This window comes from Bos mutus, chromosome 8 (assembly GCF_027580195.1).
Source record: "Bos mutus isolate GX-2022 chromosome 8, NWIPB_WYAK_1.1, whole genome shotgun sequence".
NCBI classification, from domain to species: domain Eukaryota; kingdom Metazoa; phylum Chordata; class Mammalia; order Artiodactyla; family Bovidae; genus Bos; species Bos mutus.
Genome location: NC_091624.1, coordinates 52,387,928 through 52,400,796, shown reverse-complemented (window position 1 = coordinate 52,400,796; position 12,869 = coordinate 52,387,928). Strand labels below are relative to the sequence as shown.

The 12,869-nt window shown below is 52.2% G+C and overlaps 1 protein-coding gene across 2 annotated transcripts in view; it reads right to left on the bottom strand.

The window, feature by feature from the left end:
• TLN1 (talin 1) overlaps positions 1-12,863 on the bottom strand; it is a 31,754-nt gene extending 18,891 nt beyond the window's left edge. For both annotated transcript variants that reach the window (XM_070375665.1, XM_005900774.3), the window contains exons 1-17: positions 12,499-12,863; positions 6,444-6,606; positions 6,103-6,200; positions 5,722-5,851; positions 5,487-5,639; positions 5,093-5,235; positions 4,861-4,988; positions 4,081-4,141; positions 3,359-3,463; positions 2,888-3,043; positions 2,036-2,137; positions 1,787-1,863; positions 1,376-1,556; positions 1,105-1,218; positions 885-993; positions 479-687; positions 258-356 (exon numbers count right to left, since the gene is read on the bottom strand). In XM_070375665.1, the coding sequence (XP_070231766.1) occupies positions 258-356; positions 479-687; positions 885-993; positions 1,105-1,218; positions 1,376-1,556; positions 1,787-1,863; positions 2,036-2,137; positions 2,888-3,043; positions 3,359-3,463; positions 4,081-4,141; positions 4,861-4,988; positions 5,093-5,235; positions 5,487-5,639; positions 5,722-5,851; positions 6,103-6,200; positions 6,444-6,573 (1,995 nt within the window). In that variant the 5' untranslated portion in view covers positions 6,574-6,606; positions 12,499-12,863. The remainder of the gene's footprint in view (positions 1-257; positions 357-478; positions 688-884; positions 994-1,104; positions 1,219-1,375; positions 1,557-1,786; positions 1,864-2,035; positions 2,138-2,887; positions 3,044-3,358; positions 3,464-4,080; positions 4,142-4,860; positions 4,989-5,092; positions 5,236-5,486; positions 5,640-5,721; positions 5,852-6,102; positions 6,201-6,443; positions 6,607-12,498) is intronic.
• Positions 12,864-12,869: the final 6 nt, after the last annotated feature.

Here is a 12,869-nt window from a genome sequence, read left to right as displayed (position 1 = left end):
GGGAAAGACGATAGTGGCCAAAAAAAAATATCACCAATAAGGGCCAAGGGTGAACTAATAGGTTAAGTTGGGATTCAGGGGTTCTGAATTCTTAGCCCCCCAGAAAGGGACTGGGGGGTGGTTCCCAGTGTGATTCCTGGAAAGAGGTTCAGGTTGGCTCTGAGGGGTCAATTTATAGTAGCTGGACTAGAGCTGGATTCAGGATCAGAGGTCACCTCCTAGAAGCTGGGGTTCTGGGGGCTGGGTGAGTCACCAACCTGGAAGTGGGGGTCAGTATCACTTTCCCCAATTTGTTGCAACAGCTCCCCACTGGCCTGGCCCACGTTCCCAGCTGCTTGCAGCAGGTTCTGACGGGGCTGTGGAGAGTGAACACCGGTCAGAAGCTGCCCAGTCTCCGCCAAGATGTCCAGGGGTCCTACACGCCCACGGTTCCCCGTTTCCACCCTGCGATCCCTGGGCTTGGACCCTGGCCCCTGACCTCGGCACTGGCTGGCTGGGCACTGCGCAGCAGCTCTGACACCGCCCCCGCCAGGCCCTTGGCCGCCTGCAGCAGGGGCCGGCCGCTGCCGCCTTCATCCTCCAGCAGGGCAGCAAGCAGCTTCACGCCACGGGACATCTCCGTCAGGTTGGAGGAGATGGTGGTGACCGCACAGCCCACTGCCGTGTAGTCTGTCTCAGCAGGGTCCCCTTGCGGGAGGAAGAAGATGAGATCAGTCACAGGCAGTTAGTCACTCACACACACACATACACACACACCCCACCCCCACCCCCCACGCTGAGGGAGACGCACACTTCCTTCCGTGAGTCAAGGTGCGGTCACACTCCTGCTTGCACACACTCGCTCTCACACCCCCATTGCCCAGAGACCTGGGCATCCAGCCTACCTGCTGTGAGGTTCACCACAGAGGCGGTACCAGCGGTGATGGCGTCTACCTGGGAGTGGATTTCATGCTTGGATTCATCCATCTTGTTCTTACGCCAGGCCTTTGAGGCCTGAGGGGAAGAAAAACCAACCTCAGGATTGGCTCTGCTCCAGTTAACCCCAACCCTGGTCCTTGGAGTTCCAGCTTCAGCACCACTGGCCCTCCTCCATCCCACACTCACAGCGTCCTGGCCCAGAGGGGGCAGAGTGTCAAAGTCATCCAGTGTGGCCTGGGCAGCTTGCACAGCCTGCATGCTGGAGTTGATGGTCCCAGTGAGCGCCTGCTGGGCTGACGTCTACAAGACAAGGAAAAGAGTAACAGGGAACATTTAGAGAGAAAAGATAAAGGAGAGCCTGAGGCCAAGGAGAGGAATATGAACAGGGACACAGGAAAAGACTGCCTAACTCCCAGCTGGGCCCAGCAGAACTGTGGCAGCAGTAGGGCACCCTTACCAAAGGAGGCATGTGTCCTCGGTGCATCTGGCCACTGGTGATCTGCTGCTGGGCAGGTGGCATGCTGCCCACCTGGAAATTCTCGGGACCCGAGGCTCCGGAGCGCATGATGGCGGGCAGGGCCACGGAGCCATGCTCCACCTTCCCCACCCGGTTATACTGCTGCTGAAGCACAGTGGACCTGAAGAGGAGACAATCAGGGAGCGTTCTGAGGACCTCCTCCTCCTCTCATCCCCTTCCCACCTGCTATACCACGTGTGCTTGTCCTGTGCTCTGGGGGGTGTATGAGGCCTCATCACAGCCTGAGACTTGATAGAGAGCCATCCTAAGGACCCCCCACCCTCCCAGTCCTTGGGGTCATTCCGTGCCTTCCCTGCCTGAGGAATGGGGTCAGCCCAGCTTCCTTCGTACTTTTTGGGGGACACGGAGTCCTCCAGCATAGTAGACTCCTCGTCTCCCTCCAGCCCAAAATGATCCTTGCTTTTTTTCTGTAGGAGAAAAAAGGAACAAGCGTCAAAGAAGAGGGAAGTGGAAAAGGCAGCCTCTTCTTTCCCCAGTCAGCCATCTTCCAGAAGCTGGGTCCCAGTTTCTAAAGGACCTGCGTGGGGCCAAGGTACAGGAAGAGACGGAGGAGGCGGGGGTGGGGGAGCCAGTGCTCACCTTCTTAAGGATGATGTCGATGTAGCCAGCGATGAGCTGAGCGATTTGCTCCCCCTCGGTCGTCTGCACCGAGTAGTAGCCATCTTGGTAGTCTCCGAAATCCTAGGGGGACAATGAGGGCAGGGCTCAGTGGGGAAGCCTGAGTCAACCTGGGACAGGAACGGGTGGGGCAAGAGCCTAAGGCCGAGCTGTTGAGGGTGCCCTCCCAAGCAAGCAGCCTCTGGGACAACAGCCTTTCTTCTGCCTCCTAGTTCTCTATTTCCCTTGGAGGGAAATACTTTATTTCTAAGGAGTATCTTTACACTACACAGTTTCAAATACACGGCATTTAGGAAATCTCTCTTCTGTCATCCTGATAAAATTGGGAGGACACATTCATCATTAAATGACCAGAGTTAAGGATGAGCACTAATATCCAAAATGGAAAAATCGCCTTTACTAATTTCCCTTCTCAGTGGGGCACTTCCTCAACGTGGGATCAGTCTTCAATTAGTAACGCTGAAACAGAAAGCTAGAGGCGGGGCTACTGTAAGGAGTCGCTGCTGAAAGAAGGGAGGCTTATTTTTCTATCATCTTTTTCTTCCCTCACTCCAAGTGGCCTGTGATCTCAGCTTGCTAGTTACAGTTTGGTTCTGCTGATTTTTAAAACTGTTTCATTTTAGCTTCTCTCATTCTCCAGGACAGAGTTTCTCCTCTATTCTAAACTCCAAGTTCCTAACAATAGCTCCAAAGTTCTCCTTTTTTCTGGAATCATTTTCAGGGTACCTACCCCTGCACAGAGGGGTTGGGGAAACCCTGCGGCTGCCCCTTCTTTGAAAACACAGCCCTTTCTCCCCCAAGACCCCAGCTCACCAGGGTGAAGCTCTTGGGAGACGCAGCCCAGCGTTTGATGTTGGTGAGGTTCCATTCCTGGATCACCTCCTTGGTCTTCTCGTCCACTCGCATCACACACTCCTTAGTGATGCCCAGAAGCCTGGGCACCAACTTGTTCTTTCCTTTCATCTTTTCCTATGAGGCAGAGGTCGTGGATGTTATTAGTCAGGAGATCAGATCCAGACCACAAAGGGGTGCTGACAGAGGCAGGAGAGCTAACCTGGGGTGTCTACGGATGGACCTGGACACGGCCACATCAGGATAAAGCGCAAGGGAAGAAAAACGCAGGGCAGGGAGGGAAGTGCTGACAAGGGGGCAAGTTTTCACAAGGAACAAAATGAAACTCTTGGGGAATGGCAGAAAATGTGACTCAGGGCAGGGCTAGAGACTCAGAGAGGAAAGGGTAAGGGCAGAGATACGGGTAGGCAGGGAGAAGGGTCAGTAACCCACCTTGACCAGGAAGAAGGAGACACCGTACGTCTTGAGGGAACGGGCTAGCTTCACGTAGCGTACCTTGGCCTCAATCTCACTCATCTGTCCACAGTTCTTGTGTGCCTTTGAGTATGAAATGGGTAAACTTTTAGCAAAATCTGAGTAACATGACATTGCAGACTAGATGTTAAGTTGGGATGTGAACTATGGTAGGAGAGTATTATGGGAACACAGAAAAGGTTAAGGGATGCAGGCTATGAGAAAAGAGGTGAGGGGATAGGCTGATATAGACTATGCAGAAGCGATGGTTCAATAAGCGAAGGATACAGTTAAGGGACTTGGAAATGTTCTATAGATGTGAAGGGATAGTTAGGAAGTAGAAGGTCAAACAGAAGGCCTTTTGGGCTGAGGATTCAAAGAGCAGAGATAACACCTTCCGTCTGTACAAAGATCTACTCTTCACAGTGATTCCCTATCTGTCCTTTTCAGGGCAGATAGCTATCCCATGTTAAAGGGAAAGGAAAGAAAACAAGATTATTGAACTGAGTCCCACAGCAGATGCAGTGATGCAGCACAGACCAGAAGCCCAGGTCTTTTGCTTTCTGGGCACAGGAAAGGTAGGAGAACAGCTTGGTGGGCGGAAGCAGGGTAGGGGTGACGAGGAGGGGGTCCATTCAGTCAGTAGGATTAGGCAGCAAAGCTCCCAGGTCATCCCAAACATGTCCCTTGCCCCCATTCACCTGGAAGATCTTACGCTCTCCCTTCTGCTTCACATACTCCTTGGGCAGGAAGTCCTTCAGGCTACACCAGAAAAGGGAGGGTCAGCACGTAGTGGACAGCATCAGGGCTATGTGGGCCGGGGACTGTGGGCCTGGGGGTGTGAGGAGATGTCTAGGAGAGTGTTATCTTTGGGGAGAAGGAAGATTCAAGGCACGAGAGTCTAGATTGTCCCTGAAATTGAAGTGACTTAGTACTAACTCTTGAATGCAGTCTGCATCTCTCTCTACAGGGAAAGAGACTGAGGGAACTTGAGTTGGAGGCTCATTTCCTGGGGAAAAGAATAACTAGATCACAATTTTAGGGAAACAAGAGCAGAAGGGGCTCACTAGAAGGATGACCATGCTTGTAGGAAGCTGAGAAAGCCACATCAAACTCTATATATTCTGAGAAATACCAGTGGATGAGACCTATGAGACTTCTGAAATCTGATGTTTCCTGTGACAAAAATGTACCCTGTTTGCCTCTGGCTATTGCAGCACAATTCTTCAGAGACTCTCAAAAAAGTGACATGCTTGCTTCAGAGGGAGGGGGCAGGGGCAGAGTCTGGACTACTTTCACATTCCACAAGGGAAGAGACACGTGGAGGACGGAGGCTAAACAGGCCCCCATGGGGGTCAGGCCCTGGGAACTCAGAAGAGGAAGCAGGGGAGAAGGCCTGGGACAGAGACAGGCGCACTATGCTAGGGCCACGGTGGCAGGGAGTCCTGGGCCCTGACAGGTATGGGATGAGGGCCACTCACTCGAGGAAGCCGGCCTTGTGCTTCTGCTCATTGTGGGGCCCAAACTGGATCTGGCATTGGAAGCCAGCGAACTCACAGGCCTTGTCGAAGGAGACAGGATGGGAGCCGTTCAGGATGTCATCTCGTGCCTGGGGAGCACAGAGGAAACAAATGCTGTGTGGGGAGCAGGGGCGCCCCCCCGCATTCCTGCTTCTCTCCCTGCCGCCCACCACCGGGCCCATCCTCTCCCTACCTGCACGTAGAGAAGGTTCAGCTGGACGGGGTCCCGGGAGTCCACGTTCTGATCTGAGTAGAAGAACTTCCTCCGGAGCAGAAGCGTTTCGTGCTCCTCCACTCCCTGCTCCCTCAGGGTCCGGCCATGGTCCAGCCAGTTCACTGGGACACAGAGGGTCCCCTCAGTGCCAAGTCCCTGCAGCCCTTACACCGTCAGTCTTTGATTTTTTGTTTCTTCATGTCCCGCCCTCTCTAATACATTCCATTCCATGAGTGTAGGACTTTGTTTTACCACAGATGCAGCCCGTGTTTAAACAGTGCCTTGCAAAAGAAAACTCAGAAAATAACGCAGAAATGGCTGCCCCCGACACCCCAGTTGTTTTAAATGCCCTCGCCAGTCCCCTTCTGCTTACACTCGTCATCTGTGTGCAACTTCTGCTTCAGTTTCTCCATCTTCTTTTCGTCTCGCAGCAGTGTCTTGTCCTTTCGTAAGGTCCCTGTCACCTCCTCCTTCTTCTCTTCCATAATCTCTCGAACCAGTGAATATTCATCATGGTTGGTGATGCCTGGGAGAGGGGGTGGGTTGGTAGCATCCCCAGCAGAGTTTTTAGGCTTCCTTCTGAGCCCCCGGCCCCGCACGCCCCTTACCAATGCGGGCACAGATGGTCATGAGCATGTCGGTGACAGTCTTCGAGTCGTCCACCATGACAGTCTTCACGGTGCCGTCCAGCATGCGGATCTTTAAGGGCCTCTGTTTCTTCCTATACTCCATGGTGTCCTATTGTGTCAGAAACAGGAGGGGCCCACTTTAAGCTAAAGATATTACTTTCTTTTTAGGCAGCCAGAGAGGGAAGGAAAGTAGATTACTAAAAGGAAGACTGGTGGCTTGCTTGAAAACAGGGTATTATGACTGCGTATATTAGAAAGCATGGGAGAACTCGAAGACATCAGATATGGGTGCTGAATAGGAGGCAGAAGGAGGGAAGTGATGGCAGAGGATATTGGTGGTCCTTGTGAAGTGATACTCACCCCGTTTCGGAGCATGTAATAATCCAAAGCCTTCCCTGCCTCCAGCCATATACCCTTTTTGGGGTCATCATCTGACAGAAACAGCCCAAAGTCGCTGGCTAAAAGAAAAGATGGGTCAGCTTAGGCTTAAAAAAAACCCCAATGTAGTTGAATGGCTACACCACTATCCCTTATTATTTTCCCAGAGACCCTGGGCCTAAAGAGGAGGGCGGGGGCCAAGGAACACACACCTGAGATGAGAAGACTTGGGGGACAAGAGAGTCATCTCCCAAGGCCAAGAGCCTGGGAACAAGAAGGGACCAAGGGCTCCCGCCCCAGCCACCTGGGCAGTCAAGACTCACGAGGGCCAGATAGGGCCTCTGGGATCCGCTCACGGATGATCCGACAGGCGTCATACACCATGGTAGACGGCTCAAATTGCATCGTCTTCACCACATTCCCAATGCTGATCTTTAGCGAAAGTGCAACCATGGCGGCGGCTTCTTCTCTCCAGCCTGGCTATACCTGGCCCATGGCATCAGGGCATTAGAATACACCCTCATTGGAGGAGAGGAGGCCCCCCACATGGAGACCCGGGAAAGGGAGTCACCAAAGCAGAAAACAGTGAGCGTGTTTTTGTTTTATTTAATGATATTAAAGAGTGAAAGATGAGCTGTATCAAAAGGACTAGTCTTAGGCGTCTGAGACCTCTGAAGGAGAGGTTGGTCTGCAAGGCACAAAGGCAGGTCTGAAACAGTGTTACCTGAGGACGCACCCCACCCCCAGCACTGGAATCTGGGCCTCCCTTCTTTCTTCCAAGTGTTTCTCTCTTACCCTTGTCCCTGCTCACCTCCTTTCCCAGTCCTGTCTCTGCACTATTTTCACCCTTCTTGGTTCAGTCTTTTTCTCTTTGTCTCTTACTATATCCTTCTGGCTTCTCTCTGTCTGGGACTTCTAGAGCGCTGCCCTGACTCATCACGTGATCTTTCCTTTCACAGCTTTATTCTCCTTCTCTGCAGAATGAAGACGTTATATTAGATAATCCCCAAGGGCTCTTGAGCCCTGCAAACACTGACTTAAGCTAGTCTGGCAGGGAGGCCCAACACTGCTGTTCAAGCCATCCTGGCTTACGTGTCTCAGCTCTCCAGTAACTTGACATGCTGGGGGCCTCCCGGAGCAGCTCAGTCCACATTTGGCTCCCCCAGAAGTCAAGCCAGAATCATGGTTTTTCTAATCCAAAGGGATCTCAAAAGTGATCTAGTCAACTCTTTAATTTTGCAGAACAGGAATCAGACTGGGTATGTGTATGTTTCAAGGCAGCTCAGAGAGAGAGCCCAGTCCCTCTTAACTCCTCAGGCCTTGCTGCTTCTAAGATAGCAGGTTAATACCCAGTTCTCACCATAACTCCTCCTATGCTCTGTCCTCTTCAGTAAGTCCTTCTCAAACACTGCCCTCCAGCTCAGCTGCCTCTCCTGACAGTGTCTTCCTTACAGCTGGCTGGGGACACTAGTCCCACACAGCCTTCTCCCGCCCTCCAGGCTCCACCCTCCATGGAGGTGGCAGGTGGCGCACAGTGCACCAGACAACAAGTCTGCCTGGCAGCTGATGATGTGACCAGCTCCGTCCAGGGATTGGTGCCTCTTACCTACGAGAGGTGAGCACATCTAGGCAGCCCATTCCCCTCTCTGCAAACTGCTAGTCCCAAGGGGGAGAAAGCACAGCTAGAGGAAAGCTTGGAAGTGGAGGGTGGGGTCTTAGAAGCAGAAGGTAGGAAACAGGAGGCAGCAGCTGAGAACCAGGGAAGCTGGGAAGGGGTGTGTTTTTGCAGGGTGAAGAGATGAGGAGAGATTGAAAATCTAGGTAGAAACAGGAGACAGGAGGCAGATGTGGCAAAGGTCTGCATCAGGAGTCTGACAGACAATTTCTGACCTTATAAATAATCTCGAGTCTCCAAAAAGAAGAAACCACAGCTCGCCCTCAATCTTTACTCCCAACAAGAGGGGACCCTCCCACTCTCCCCAGTTCTAGGTCTCTGCCCCCATCCCCATCCCTGGCACACCTCTCCTGATAGCTGGACAGACCTGGCTGTAGGGTCGCTGGAAGGCTGGAAGGTCTGTCAAGCCGAGGACACACTGAAAAGACCTTCCACCCTCAGCTGAAATTGCACATCTCCCCCCATTTCCTCCGGACATATGGACACCCCCCTTCCTCCTTAAGCACGGAAACCTCTGTTGAGACCCCGATAAGGGAGTTGACTCATGGCTACCCTCACTTTCAGGCTGGTCCTGAGTGGACACCCACACAGCTACAAGTGGGTGAAGGAGCAAATGGAATCAAATGAGTTGGGGGCAATGAGAGCACAGAAGCGGGCCCCTGGAAGGGGAGAAGCTATCCAATTTCTGTTCCGGCTGGAGAACTTTGCTCCCCTTTCTACTTTCTGTCATGTTTTATGGAACAGCAACAATCCCCCCCCCACCCCCACACCATGTCCCCCTCCCAGAGAGCTCCTCCTCCCTCAAGACATTCCTGAGATGCATTCCAGAGGAGTTGGGCAATTGGGGGTGGGGGTGTGGGGAGGATAGAGGACAGAGGTCAAATCCCAGCAAGGAATGGAATGTAAGTGTACTAGGGGTAAGGAATTTGGGGGACATGGAGAATATAGTCAGAGCAGATACCCACAGAGGGAGCTGCAGAGAGACAGGGAGTTACAGAAAGGGACAGAGGGAGAGAGAAAGCTGAAGACAGACTCAGAATGTAAGAGGGTTGGGGGGAGTAACACTCAAGCCTGTTACCAAATTTGGCCTCTGAGTCTGTAACCGCGGGGAAGGGGGAGGGCTGTGGGTGAGACTGACATATCCGGCCTCAGGCTGCGGCAGGCTCATTTAGGGCTGGACTGGGCAGCTGAAGGGCTGGACCTGACCTCCCCCAGCATAACCCTTCCCTACCTCCATCCTGATCCATGCATATTCATTTTCCCTAAATGTACCCCAGCCTATGCACAGAGCTCTTTCCCACAAAGTTACTTATAGTCTCTACACACATAACACATTATCTCAAGCACACAGCCCCTACACAGCTCCATCACAACAACGTTATCTTCCCATAAAGACTCTGCCTCTGTCATCAAGCACACAACACTCAGCCCCAACGTCTCTCTGTGTGCTTTCTCCTTCCAGTCTTCCAGTGAGCAGTTCTGAGGGCCTGTTGTGGGGAAGGCCCTGGTTTTCAGTGGCTGGGAACCAAGAAGGGTAAGCACTCGCATCTGCCCTCAGCAGAGTGGATAGCTACATACAGAGTTATAATAAAAGGCAGGATGAGGTAAGAACCAAACAGTACGTGCTCATGAGAGAGATCCCTTTCAGGTCAGGGAAAGGGGACTAAAATGTCTCCATGAAAAGTGTCATTTGAAGTCAAGATTTAAACAAATAAAGGTAATCAGAAAAAACAATGATCTATCTTTTATTGACGATATGTCAATTGCTTTGTGTACACAATTTCATTTAATCCTTACAACAAACCTGCAAGGTAGGTGTCGTTATTTCCATTTTTACAGATTAGGAAACTCAGGCTCAAAGAAGTTAAACACTTGCTCAAGGTGCTTGTCCAAAGTCACACAGCTAATAAGTTGTGAAGCCAGGATCCAAACCCAGGTCTTTCTGACTCCAAAGCCCAAGCTCTCTCCACTATTCCAGCCAGCCGGAGATGAGTCAGGGGTGGCATTCCAGGCAGAGAGAATAGCATAAGCAAAGGTGGAGAAGCAGGAAATCACGAAGGAGCATTCAGGGAAGTGAGGAGCAGGCTGGCTGAAGCACAGGGTACCTGCAAGTGAGCAGTGATGGGGAAATCAAGGTTAGGATGGAAAGGCAGGGGCGGACTCAGGAAGAGGATGCGGGATTTCACCTACCAGAGGACAACAGGAGGCCAAGGGAGGCTATGATCAGAGAAGGGGCACAACCAGAACTAGACTTCAGGAAACTCACTCTGGCAGCTACCTGGGAGGTTAGTTATAAAGACCCTGCACTGGCACAAGTCGGAGGTAATGAAGCCAGAATTAGAAAGGTGGAGAGGAGGATGTCACTCATCAGAAATTTGAAGAGGTAGAACCAACAGGATCTGATGACAGGCTTAACTCAGGAACCAGGGGCCCAAGTGAGGCTGGAGGCCCACAGCTTCCAGTCATCAGCAGGTACTCAAGAGTGCCTGAATTTAGCTAAGGTACTGGGGAGAGGGGAAAGAAAGGACAGGAGGAGGTGAGAATGCAAACATGAGGCTGCCTTATGGGATGCAGTTAGCAGTCAGTTAGGGGCAGAGAGGATGGGCTTAGTGACTATTATCAGACTGGAAATGGGGGAAGAGAAAAATGCAAGGACAGGCTAGGGAAGATAACAGTAGGAAAAATATGGATATAATAAGTTACTGAATCAGCCTGGGGGAAGAGGAAGGATACTTATGTGAATCGAGGCTAAGACAGGGAATGAGGTCAGAGGCCAGGTCAGGTGGTAGGAGGTTGAGAAGAGATGTGTAGTCAGTGGCTAAATCAGGTTAAATGAGTGGAACAGGGAAGAGACGCTGGCAGTGTCTAAGTAAAGATGGAGTTGACAGGGATGGGCTGACGCCAGTGGCTGGGTCAGGCTGGGTAGGGGACAGTGTTGTGGTCAGTGGCAGGGTCAGGCTGGGAGTGAAAGGGGGTGTGGTCAGTGGCCTGGTTGGGCGTGGGATCAGCAAGACCCAGTTTCCTCTTTGGGTCTCATTTCCTCTTTTCTGTTGGGGGAGTGGGGGAAGGGGATCTATAACTGGACCAAGAAATTAGGAGGCTTAGAATCAGGGAATGGTATATAGCTGGGACTGTGAGGGCTTGGCAGTAGTGCTGAGCTGGTGGTGGGGTATTTAGCAGATAACCAGGAGGTATGTAGGTGAATGAGTGGGTAAATATGGTGGGAGAGTGCTTTAAAATGATGGGAAAGCTCAGATGTGGATGAGGGAAAATGAAGGTGGGATGTGTGGATTAAGAGGTGGGAAGGGAGGCAGAACTGAGGCTGAGAAGGTAACATGAACAGCATGGGAAAGCTAAAGGCAAGGGAAGTATTCTGTTAGTGGGTACGCCTGAGGGTGTGAAATGCAGGGCCAGGGAGGAGAGTTGGAGAGGAAGGCTTAATTTCGAGGGACTGAGGGAAAATGGAGGCAGTAGGGCTGAATTTTCAGAGAATTAAGCCACCCTCTTCTTGCATGGGAACAGTTTCCTTGGTCTGCTTCCCCCTTAATCACCAGTCCCTTCTCCCCTACGCAGTCCGCCATGATTACTAAGCCCTGTACACGTCCTGGGTCCCTAACTCTTTTCTAACTCCTACCTTGTAAACAACAGGATCCAAGAACCCTCCCCCTCAACTGTGGTGGTCACAGCAAGAGCCTGAGGCTTAGAGAATAGAATTAAGCTGAAATCCCTGATGCCAGCAATTCCAACTAGCCCAGAACCCTAGCCTGAAATTAGTCTGTCATTTCCCTGGGCCAAAGAAGCCTTCCCCACCCAACAAGGGCATCTACCTACTGCCAATCTCTTAAATTTCACCTGCCTGAGGTCAACTACCCTGACCTCAACTACAGCACAGAAAACTGCCTGAAATTTCTAACATTAACGCTGACCGTAATTTGTCTCCTGATTCCCAGTACTGGATTTGACAGGCATCCCTGTCCTACCACATACCTGAATCCAATCCCTGATCCCTAATTTTGATCTAATTTTTACCTGTAGCACCAACTCCGGACCTTTAACCCTAAATCTTGATCCCTAAACCTAAAGTTCATTTGTCACTTGATTCCTGATTCACCCCTTTCTTGTTTATCCCTTGTACTGTCTATGCTAACCTTCTCTAATCCCTAAAACTGGATTTCTAACCTAGTTCCTGTTGTTGACCCTTAACCTGAACTCTGACATACGTTAACCTGAACCTGAACTCTAACTAAACTTGGTCGTTATAGAAAACAAAATAATACCCTTAATCCAAATTTCACCTACACAAAACGCACCTCACACTAATAAATCTAAATTTTAACCCCAGCTTTACACTCCTAAAGCTAACCTTAACTCCTAAAACCCAACTCCACTTAATCCCCAACTCACCCGTTCCTACGCACGTACCCGCTATCAGCTAACCTCAAAGCCGATCCCGGCCCTGCGCCACACTGCCACCCACTCCTCACCCTCCCTCAAAACTATCCCAGGCCGAGGACTGCTCCAGGAAGGGCCTGGCTGCCGAAAAACGGCCTATTTAACTCAGAGCACAAGCCGAGATACACCGGACGCGAACCTCTCCAACATGACCCGAAACAGACGCAGAAGTCAGGGGCCCTGCCCGCCCGCCTCCCAGGCCTGGCGTCCCGGCCCCACCCTGAGGCCCCAGTTCGCCCGGTCCGGCCTACCTGCGCTGCCCGGCTCTGTGCCCCGCCCGCCGGCCCGCTAACCCGCTCGTTCTCCCGGTGGCTCTCGGGCTGCGGCCTCGCCCTCCCTTCGACACTCTCGGCCACTTCCGTCCCGGGAACGTCCCCCACCCGCGGGCGGCGCCCTGGGCCCGCGCTCTATGGTAGCGGGCACTGCAGGAAGCTGCTCTGGCCCCAGCTCTCGATGCTCGGGAGCCCGCCGACGACCGGCAGCCCCTCCCCAGCAGGAAGCGAGGGTGCGGCGCAGTCCCGAGGAAGAGCCCGAACTGCGCCCTAGTTCCCTTTTAGGCGCTAATCCTTCCTTTTTCTAGCCCGGGGCGGAGCCGCTTCCTCAGAATGCCCGCCCTCAGGGA